An 11,569-nucleotide genomic window follows, 5' to 3' on the forward strand; every position below is an offset into this window, starting at 1 on the left:
ACAATCTCATTCGTCTTAATAATGGAACTTCTTTCTCTATTTTATGTGCTTTGTTTTTCAAAAGTGTCGAGTATCAATCACTTGACATGTTTCTCGGATTGCTTAAAATTTATCATTCTTCTCAAATTTGGTGGCCAAGCTTTGGAGATTTTACGGTCTCTTTTTCAATATTAAAGCGTTTTGTAGTGGCTTTGTTTATATCTCCTTTCAATATATTTTTTGTAATCTACCTAATAGTTAAACATATAGTTTAGTCAAGTTGGTTCTTTTATGCTGTAATGACTCATTTTTTAGTGAAACTTAACTCTATTTTTTTTTTTGATACAGTTGCACACACAGAAATTTTTTTTTTCAAAATTGTTATATGTGACAAAAAAATTGGATGTTAATGCAAGAGTCTCTAAATATGTGTATACATCTAATTTAAATTTAAAAATTTTATTTTAATATTATTTATTTTAGTTTTTCATTATTAATATAAATTATCTATAATTTATTTATCTTTAATAATTTTTTAAAAACAATAATAGAATTTGTAATCTTTTTAATTTTCAAAGTAGAAGTGGACCAATAAAAAATTTATACAGAATTTCTTTATTTAGCAATAATATTACAATTTGTAAACTTTCTTAATTTCCTTATTCAACAATAATATTAAAAATTGCAAATTTTCCTTATTTTTGAATGTTGATGTGAACCAATAGAATTGAAATTTTAAATCATATGTGGACGCTATTAAAAATTGTAAATTTTCCTTATTTTTGAATGTTGATGTGGACCAATAGAATTGAAATTTTAAATCCTATGTGGACGCCAGTTTAGTCAAGTTGGTTCTTTTATGCTGTAATGACTCATTTTTAGTGAAACTTAACTCTTTTTTTTTTTATACGGTTGCACACATAGAAGTTTTTTTTTTCAAAATTGTTATATGTGACAAAAAAAATTGGATGTTAATGCAAGAGTCTCTAAATATGTGTGTACATCTAATTTAAATTTAAAAATTTCTTATTTTAATATTATTTATTTTAGTTTTTCATTATTAATATAAATTGTATATAATTTATTTATCTTTAATAATTTTTTAAATAACAATAATAAAATTTGTAAACTTTTTAATTTTCAATGTTGAAGTGGACCAATAATATTACCATTTGTAAACTTTCTTAATTTCCTTATTCAACAATAATATTAAAAATTGTAAATTTTCCTTATTTTTGAATGTTGATGTGGAACAATAGAATTGAAATTTTAAATCCTATGTGGACACTATTAAAAATTGTAAATTTTTTTTAATTTTAAATGCTGATGTGGACCAATAGAATTAAACTTTTAAATCCTATGTGGACACTCTTAGAAGCATTTAGCTTCAACTTTTATTAGTATATATATATATATATATATAAGATTTATATTACGATTCATAGCATAATCATTTAAAAATGTGAAGTTTAATAAATATTTCAAATAATGAATTCACATTTTAAAACGTGACCAAAATGGCATGACCAAATCACATTGGCAAGAATATTTGTTTAGTTGCTTGGTAGATAGAGTTCTAAAATTATTTATGATTTTTGTCTTTTCTACTCTTTTTTTTCACTTCACTTTTCATTCTTCTTTTCTTTCAATATTCTAACAATTTTTTTTGTCAACTATCCAATTGATTAAATAAAGTTTTAGCCGATAAAATAGTGATTTTTTAGAACGATAAAATAGTGATTTTTTAGAACGATCCTTACTGACTCTATCTTACTTATATGGGAAATTATGAGAGCTCATCTAGCGATTTTCTTAATACAATAATTTAGAGACTAAGACAGTAGAATAAAAAATATTTTTTAAAAAAGAGACTAAGACAGTAGAAGTGTCTGGTTGTTTCGTTTTGTGTGGCCTCTAGGGTCAACAAGAGACAAATTGTCCCCTGTCCTCTCTTTTTATTGGATCCAAACTCTTTGTTCGTAAGCTACTCTTCAAGGAACAAACTTTTAAAATTTAACCATATATTAATTAAACTAGGATTTTGTTTCATATAATATTTTTATAAATATGTTTGTATTAATATATACATGTAGTTAATTATAAAAATATGGTAATTTGTTTAACTGTTTAGTATTAGATTTAAAAAAAAAACAAAATCTTTATCAAAAAAATTTCTTCTAGGTTTAGAAGTAGGGTAAATAGGAAAATTATTCTACCATTATAAAAATCATAAACATGATATGAGTAAAAAAAATATAGATAAAAGCCTTATTTTTTAGATTGCATTGCTTGAAATCAATCTTTACATTCTTTGCATTATTATGTACATCTTAACATTCTTTTATAGAACAATATTTGAAAAAAGTGTTCATGATAAAGATAAGCTAAAAGAAAAAATAGCAAGTTAGTATAAAAAACTATTAAAAGATCTTATATGAATACCAAAAGTTTAGAATATTATTTATTTATTTTTATTATGAATGTTAAAAATCTTAATTTTAATGTAACTTAATAGTTAAAAACATAAATACATATGAAAAAATATTAAAAATAAAAATTATATTACAATTAGTGGTATTAATTAATTTTGACTTTTTATTTTAAAATTTATGATTTAATAAATATGTGAAAGGACATATTTAAAAGTCAAGTCACCATGCATCTTTATTTTCAAAGTGAGATTTTTTAGTCACACATATTTCTTCACATTTTGAGTAATTTATATTTGTTTTGAAATAATTATTGGTTTCAATATCATATACTTTATATTGTGTATGATATCATTATAATTTTTTTAATTATTATTTCTAAATTATTTGTATACTTCATATTAAAATTAAATTTTGGCATGTCCATGATATGAAAAGTCATTTTACTGTATTTGAGTGAAGAACTGGAAAAACTCATTTTATCTATCAACTTTGTTTTTTTATAGTAAATGCAATTCCTCTTTGTATGATTTTTTTCTACCTATAGAGTTACTTAGACTCATTTGAATGTTTTTTTAACTTTTATTAAATTTTTTTTGACGTTAACTTATATTAAATCTTAAGTTTGGTGTTCAATATATGTATTTATGTATGATATGTCATGAAGAATTCTGAAACCAAGTCATACCCAATTTCATTCAAACCAATTCTGAAACACTGTTTGAAGGACTCGTATTTGAGCAAAGCCAAATGTCATTTCAACACAAACCTTCACATAAAGACAACGAAGTCAAACGTTACTCAAGCCAACTTCATTACAAAACAAACATCGAAAGTTTCAGATACAAAATGTTTATCATCATAGTCGTCTTCCCGAGAGGAGCTGACTTTCCGAGGAGTGGCAACCACAAGTGGAGCTTCCAGAGATTCTCCAACAGCCGGATTGTTTTGTTTTTTTGGTAATGAGAGAACTGCAAAAATCATGGAATGTCAGTCAGCGTACCTCCTTCACTTTGATATGGTATTTTTAAGCGTATAATACTGGTACTGACCGTGCTATAAGCTCATCTGAACTGTGCATATGTATAACAAATGGTTTATAAGAATATGTTCATTAAGCTCCAGTTCAATAAAAATGAGCAGAGAACAAACCGCAAAGATATGGGACTGCCAATGGTTTTAGTGAGTCAAGCCGTTCCTTGAACTCTGTGGCATTTGCATCCTGGTCGTCCATGTAAAGCTAAGCGTGCACCTAAAGCACCCAGACACTCCTCACTGTAATACGCTTACACTCATCATTGGAACTCAATGGTATATATAGATCAAAAGTAAAATAATACATGCCTCATCGAGCTTCTCAACAAACGCCTTTGGCTTTTGTTGGGTGGATATCTTTTCAAACTCAGGTGTCTCTAGCTGTACAATGACCAAAAGAAAACCAAAGCTTTGAGTTTTGAGAAGAATGCCAACTGAGACGATATATAGGTATAGGGAAAAAAAAGTCTATATAGCAACAACAAAACCATGAAGTAGCCGGGATAAGAGATTTATATAAAAGCACACACCTTCTCTTTTGTAGCATAAATATAAGATTCAAGATTGTTTTTATCTCAGCCATTCTTCTTTCCCTATCTTTCTTGTTCAAGGCTCTAATTTTTTCTTAGCTTCAGCAAGAGACTCTTTCGTAAAAGGTGCTACAGGTCCAACCTTTTTTCTAGACTACCTACAAGCCATATATTTCAACAGAATTGGTTAGTATTTATTGATAACAAATCGAGAAAATCTTGAAAACGATAAGCCAGAATACACACCTGACTGTCTGCTTATTCCGTTTTTTGTTTTTTTTTGTGCAGAGGTCAACCACAGCTGGCTCTTCTGTTGTTATATTCGAAGCAGTCCTGTTTCCAGCATGGGCTTGTAGCTCCTCTTGATTTTCTTGTGAATACTCGTCAAAGGCATTGCCTGTTGCTGTGGTTGTGTAACTATCACGTTGTTCTTCATAACACGACATTTCCCCCATGTAGACTGGGAATCGCAATTCCACTTAGTGAGAAATGCAAATAGCCTTGATAGGTGATGACAGATTCCAAGAAGAATATCTGTCCAGATCAAAATCAGATAGCGAGTCCTTGATCTCCTCCTGCCATTTCTCAACATGTTCCTTGTGTATCCTGATCATGTTTGAAATGATATATTCATGGGAATGTAATAACATCTCAATATATCGTACATACAAAAACAGTAAAGGATCTCTTTAAACTCACATGATCATGTGTTCTGAGAAATTAGTTATTGAGTTCCTTGAGCATTGTTTTCCCTGATTTACAGAAGAAGAAAACTTGATGAATAGCATAAACTTGATAGGCATATTGAATTCTTCCTGAACTTAAGAAAATGCCTTTACAAAGGGAAATTATCATCACAGCTTACAGTATGCGTGAAGCTATCAATCTTGTCGAGAATTGGAGCAATGTTAAGTTCCATCTCACCAGAAGCAGCAAGTTTTGTATCAGTTTCTTCATCCTATCAAAATGTCAGGCCAAAACTAAAGAAATGAATTCACTGCAGATCATCAAGATATTAATGAGAAAATTCATAACCAAAAGAAACGTACATATGGTTTATGCGTTCGGCGATCCTCAATTTCTACTTCCATTTTCAGTGATTATGATGAAGATTTTCAATGGGCAAAATATGAGGAAGTATTGTTGTAGTTTTCCGAGAGATGAACAACCCAATTTGCCACCAAGTCTCTGGCCGGCTTTAAAGTATGAGTCATCTCGTGCTTAACCCACCGCTACCGTGAGTCGTCAGTTTCTGTGAAGCCCCGCTGAAATTAAGTTTGTGGAAATAAAATCGAGAGAACCTAGATCAAAAATCGAAAAACCAGTTCAACCCAGAACTCAGGAAAACATGGAACCAAATACCTTATACTTTGCCGGAAATCAGAAAGTAGATATCAGCAAAAGAAGCATGATGATGGAGAGAGACTGACTTAGCGTAAAAATTGAGAGTTGGGGAGGATGAAGCAAGCCAGAGGACCGCAATAGCTAGGAGAAGTTGTGGAAGAAGAAACTAGGACAGGATTTTCGATGGGTTTAAGCTGAGATGAGAGGTAACGGCAGAAGGCGAGAAGTTTAGAGGGATAGGAGGAGACGAGATGTGAAAATTGTTTTGTTTTTTTTTTGGAAGACACGTGTAGCTTTCTCCAGTACTGACGTGTCAAGCAACTGGAGAAAGTTAATTGTCTTTTATATATTAGATTCAAATATTAAACAGAACAAGCATAAGCATATAACCGCTGTAACTTAAAAGCATAGATTCAGACACGATCCCAAATTCCCCCAATACGTTAAGAGTTTTAGCGCAGAGAATTATTTTGGGTTTAAAAAAAAAAGAACTAAAAAGCTAAGTTGTTTATAAACACTATAATTAGAAACTGTGTCTTAGTTTCTCCCAATTGTTTTCAAGATGTTTAAACCTTTGTAACTTTTTATGTCGTCCTTACTATCCATTTCAGTAGGCCGATATCTAATATTGATCTACTCATACCCAAATTTGTGACGGTGCCTATATTTTATAGAACTGTGAAGCTGGTCTTATATATTATCAACAAAAAGGATTCCAAATTAGAGATCTATCCTTTTCCGGCGTATAAAATACCACGATCTTGTATAAGAACATAACATGTCCTTATTGATATATATTCATCACTTAAGATGCATTTTCATTTTTTATTATAAAATAAGATATTAAAGATAAGATTGATATACAAAAATTGAATTGCGCAAACGACTATGTTGTTTGAAATAACAAGATCGAATAATTAATTATGTTTGATTGGTGGTACAACGTGAGAAGAGCTTTTTAGTGGAGAGAGAAAGCGGTAAACAATATCTGGAATTTGGAAATAATTAAAAGATATCAGAGGTATTGGTATCGTTATATGTGTAGTATGTACACCATTATCTTGTTCTCTATGCATGAGAATTACTTTCATCTGCATTTCTAATATAATCTCTACATCTTAACCCCTCATAGCATGACTCGTACGTGGCATGCAATCGAAACTCTCTCCATGCGAAAATCATAAATAACATTCGTCGAAAATCCATTTGTAATTTCATTTTGTCATTAGTAATCACTAAACTGGTATATCCATTACCGCAATTTTAAGGAATTGCCGATCAAACTCATTATGTTTTTAAGGACAAGCATTAATCTAACAAAACTAAAATGAAAGGCACCAAGTTAATAAATTCAGAGTGCTCGCCTTTTTTTATCAATTCAACATAAAGAAAGATAATAAACAACATACACCAAAATAACATTTTTACAGTAAAAATTCTATAAATTAATATTTGATAAATTAATAAATTTCTCTGATCCCAAAGTTATGTTTTGGTTCAATTAATCTCTTTATAAATTAACAACTCTCTGAATTAATTAAATATAAAAATCTTAATATTATTAATTTATAGAGTTTTTACGTTATTAGAAATATACACTAACATATTTAGAAATATACACCAAGATAGAAACAACATATACACCAACGTATATACACTAATACCAACATCAATTTGAAACCACACAAACACCAATCTATAATTAAAGTCGATCCATCATAACTTTTTTCTGCAGAATATGTATAACAGCACCATTTGGCACTAACACAGACTTAAATAGATTATCATCGTGATCATCATATGTTATATATGTGTGTGTGCGCTTATAAGATAGCTAAATTAGAATTACACAAAAACATGCATGCATGCGATTTAATTATTTTTTGTTTTTACATAAATCTACCCACTTTTTTTTGGTGGGGGGGGGGGGAGAGGAGGTGTGGGGTTTAAAATACCTACTTGTTTTATTACCATTATTCCGTCACATCCATTTTTATTTATATAGATTTTAATAAACAAAGAAGTCAAAATATATGATATTGTATTATATGGTGGGAGATTAGTGGCCAATAAGTTCTCATCTGACTTCTCATTCATTTCTCAAATTTTTAATATAGTTCAAACTTTTTTGTGTCATTTTTTGTTAAAAAAACTAGAGATTTCCTTTTTTAAGTCATTTGTGCTTTGATTAAATTAACAATGCATTGCTAATATAATGATCACAAATTAAATAATACAATTAAAGCAAGCACATTCCTAGTGGTTCAGCCACACCAGTTACGATGGGTTAAGGTGAAGACGAATGTGGATAATATTGTATAAATATATAGTAATATCATATATATACGTATTATATAATTTCAGTGTTCGTGAACATTAAAATAGTATCCATATGGGATATTTTAATCGGATCTGTAAAACTTTGACTATAAGTCTATAACTGTAATATATATATATATATATACTAGTTAGAAAAATAAAATATGTGTAATTAGGACTGTTCTTGAGTATTTAGTGACTTTAAGCCTCTAGCCGAGAAAAATGTGTGGCCCATAAATTGATAAACTTAAAAGAAAGAATGTATGAGAAGATGTGTGAATTTTCTATCTTTGTTTTTATAAATAAAGTTGAACATTGATCTGGGACCCTTCAATCCCACTCTTGGTCCATTCCAAGTCCTTTCAATCGATAACTTGTGGTTCGTTCCATCAACAACGCAACATAACTTTCACTGTGAGTTTTGTCTATGGAAAGGATCCGCTTATTTCTGATTTGGGATAACACAGAAGAAGAGGTAGATTCTTGATGAAGTAAAGTCTTTGCCGTTAGGATTCAAACCCTAGGCAATACATCTCTATCTTCGTAACTTGTTGTATCTGAGAACTTTCATCCTCTTGCGCTGAGCTTGATTTCTGTTGGATAGCTCAAGTTTGTAATTGATCCGACTCCATACCTAGGTTAGAAAATTATTGTGTACTTTTAGTTTATGCTTTGTGATCTCAAACAAACAAATCCGTGAGAGAAATTGTTGAGGTATCAGAGTTATATTCTGTGATCATTGTTGGTTAGAGATATTGGTTCATAATCGTTTCACTAAAAAGACATGTAAATTTCCGATCGAGTTATTTTTTCTGTATTTCCAGTGAATTTCCAACAAACTGCTTTTTTTTAAATCGGAGTATGAACTTCAAAAAACATAATTAGTCAGAATTTTGTCAAAAAAAAATCTGATAAAGGAGTTTATCAGTAAATCGTATGAAAGGAGAAAATCACGAGTAGATTAGAGTTAATTCTATATACATTAGTAGCTAGAATTATGATTCTTTATATATATAAAAAAAGAAGAAGCTAGTAGTATGATTCCAAATCATAATTATATATCCAAATCATATTTCGGGTTCTTCTGACTCGGAGTCTCGGACATTCAATGGTCGGTGACTTTTAAACCAAAGTTAATGAAAAATTTAATAAGCATACTAGTTATTAAAAACCCATGCAAGATTAAGTAGTATGACTAATATTATTATATGGTTTCAACAATCCTTACAGGGCCGACCATAAAAGGAAGGCCACAAATGTGATTTTTATACTCGATGCATTGTCTGTCTCACTCACGAATAAATGCATTATCATAATCACGAATAAATACATTATCATAAACGAGTAAACATATTTGGTTTTTATTAAAAGGTAAACAAACTTGTAGTATACTAGTTTTGATTAATGTCGCTACCGTGTGTTCTTCATTTTATTTTATTTTTGTAATCGAGGTCTAAACGCATAAAAATGTGTTTTGGCTCCTAACATATAAAATACTTTATTAAGAAGCCAGTTTTGTTAACATGCAAATTCATTCCTTTTTTTGACAGCTCCTTCATTAAAAAAAAATTATACCTGTATATTAATATAGGTCTAAGTCAGAGACTTAATCAATTAAAGAATGGAAGATAAAGAAAGGGAAAAAGAGAATTGAGCATGAAGAAGCATAATGATGATAATGGAATCATAACAAAACGGTCATAAAGCATGAGTCTTTTCTCTATAAATTTCGACACTTCTCTTCATCATTACCAAACTCATCCTTCACTTACCACATTTCCTCTTTGGTCTTCATAATTATCAAATTAATTATCATAACTGAAATAGCAAAAAAAAATGTCTTCGATTGGAGCAAACTACGCACAACTCCAAGTCATGCAGAAGAAGCAGAAGGAGAAGATGATGATGAAGAAGAGGTTGGAGAAGGAGAGAGATGGCGGCTTATACGGTGGAGAAGGCCACGGAGTTTCTTCCGCTGCCACTGGAAAGAGTGGTAACAGAATATTTCCGGTCAAGGCTTCTCCATCGTCGACTTATGAAGTAGTAGAACGACAAGAGTGAAGTGTGAGCTTTGTCTTCTGTTTTAAGTTAGACTTTTGTGTGTCTATGTGTGTGATGCGATGTTATATAAGTGGTCGTCTTCTGTATCTAGGCTTGAAGTTACGTCATTTGTGTTGCTTTGTTGAATGCTATTGCTGGCAAATTGTATTAAAAACGTTGTAATTTTCTTAGATTTCGATGATGTAATATATTTCTCTATTGTGAATTCAGTTTGGGACGTTTTAGCACATTATTTTACCAAATTGTGAGCTTGCTTAAAACACAAATGGTCTATTAGTCCAAGTGTTCTAAAGTTTCTTAGGTGCCGCCTAAGAACTAGGCTTAACTGCATAAGGGATTCGAGGCGATTTTGCTTATATATAGGCCTACTAGCGGTAGACAAAAGATTGAGATTTAGCGAATTTGGCGGCCCTTCATCGATATTGAGATTCGACTCGCAATATGTTCTAAAAAAATTGGTCGTTTAACAAAATCCTAATAACAAAGGAGGGAAAATTAATCGTGCACATGAGTAACTTAAGTTTTTGAATTTGTCTAAATTTTTTTTTTGGCTGGTTTAGTAGTGTTTCTTGTCTGTTATAGCTGTTTTTTAGACTTCTGACTTGATTTTGTAAATACATATAAACTACTACTTTTGTATTCTCCTTTAAAATGAAACTATTATCTCTTATAAATATACACAAGAGTACAACACAACAATTCTCTCCTCTTTTTTTTTTTAAATCATTCACAACACATTACTTAATTTTTTTCCACTGATTTTCAAGTTTCCTTTTTTTTTTATTTAGTGGTATAACAACTAGCCGTTGAAAGCTCACTTCCATAGAAGACAGAATTCCTAAGATTTTTAAGAATGCATAACAATGCTGAAAGAGAACAAACATGATTCACTGTAAATTTTTTAAAGCTCTATAGAAACACGAGAATCTAATTATAACATTGTAAAAAAAACTCTGGCCCAACACTTTTTTGCTACATATAGAAGAAGTGAGTCGCGGCCCAAAAGATATGGCCGAACATTTAAGTAGCTCGAGATGTTATTTTCTATGCAAAGTTATTTTCGAAACACTTATCAATTTAACTGTTAGAACTTAGAAGTGCCATCTTGAAATTGTTTTGTTAGCAAAAACAAAATCATTGTAAGAAACAGCTACCATTCTTCAAATACGTTTGGGCATGCCTGTGAGATCTTCAAGATTTATGCTTCCTGGGTAGTCTTTAGAGTTCAAGAAAGTGAGGCATTGTCGCATTGAATTGTGTTATTAGAATGACTAAATAAGATTATTTTAATCAGTCTTTGTTTATGCTTAACCTTGATCATGATTGTTGTGAAAAATGTGGCATGAAGAAAAATTGGCATTTGCACAAAAAAGAAGAAGAAGAATAATAATAATTGGCGATGACTAAAGAGCACATGTGCATCATATGGTTAATCATAATTGTGCATATCATATGCTTTCATGGGCATAGTTGTCGATAGAAACAAAACATGCGTCGAGGAGAAAACTAATTAAAACTTCGGATCTTTGATTCCCATTAGGCATGAGGCCATGTGCTCTTTTGCTTTCCCACGTTATTTATTTTACCATCTTCTTAATTTGTTTCCCTGACTTCTCTCACTTTCGGACAAAATAAATTGCTGTCATTTTTTGGACAAGATAGAAAATATCATGTCAATGAAATAATTTAGATTTGAAGGAAGCCATAAAGTGTTCAAACTTTATCCATGGGAAGATAAATCGAGATGAATATGATTGTGGTGTTGACAATTTTTTTTAAAAAATTTCCTCATTCGATTTGGTGGTGTATCTTAAACATCCCCATCGCAATGGACTATATTAATCGAGTTTGGTAGCAAATCAACATATAGGA

General features: G+C 30.4%; 1 protein-coding gene and 2 long non-coding RNA genes across 3 annotated transcripts; 1 reads left to right on the top strand and 2 right to left on the bottom strand.

Moving 5' to 3' along the window:
* Window positions 1-3,181: 3,181 nt before the first annotated feature.
* LOC112088204 lies at window positions 3,182-3,685 on the bottom strand. The gene is made up of 2 exons (XR_002900385.1): window positions 3,561-3,685; window positions 3,182-3,379 (listed from the first exon to the last, which is right to left on the bottom strand). It is a non-coding gene; the product is annotated as an uncharacterized LOC112088204 (long non-coding RNA).
* A 65-nt stretch (window positions 3,686-3,750) lies between these two features.
* Window positions 3,751-5,491, bottom strand: LOC112088203. The gene is made up of 6 exons (XR_002900384.1): window positions 5,023-5,491; window positions 4,839-4,931; window positions 4,673-4,725; window positions 4,220-4,579; window positions 3,974-4,131; window positions 3,751-3,824 (listed from the first exon to the last, which is right to left on the bottom strand). It is a non-coding gene; the product is annotated as an uncharacterized LOC112088203 (long non-coding RNA).
* Window positions 5,492-9,392: 3,901 nt separating this feature from the next.
* Window positions 9,393-9,909, top strand: LOC112088231. Its single transcript, XM_024158523.1, has one exon. It carries the CDS (start codon window positions 9,473-9,475, stop codon window positions 9,695-9,697), a length of 225 nt encoding a protein of 74 aa, XP_024014291.1. The 5' UTR covers window positions 9,393-9,472; the 3' UTR covers window positions 9,698-9,909.
* The last annotated feature ends 1,660 nt before the right edge of the window (window positions 9,910-11,569 follow it).

This window comes from Eutrema salsugineum, unplaced genomic scaffold (assembly GCF_000478725.1).
Source record: "Eutrema salsugineum unplaced genomic scaffold, Eutsalg1_0 scaffold_15, whole genome shotgun sequence".
Taxonomy (NCBI): Eukaryota; Viridiplantae; Streptophyta; class Magnoliopsida; order Brassicales; family Brassicaceae; genus Eutrema; species Eutrema salsugineum.

Coding starts and splice junctions, on each gene's coding strand:
- LOC112088231 (XM_024158523.1), top strand. CDS start 9,473: ATGTCTTCGATTGGAGCAAACTACGCACAACTCCAAGTCATGCAGAAG.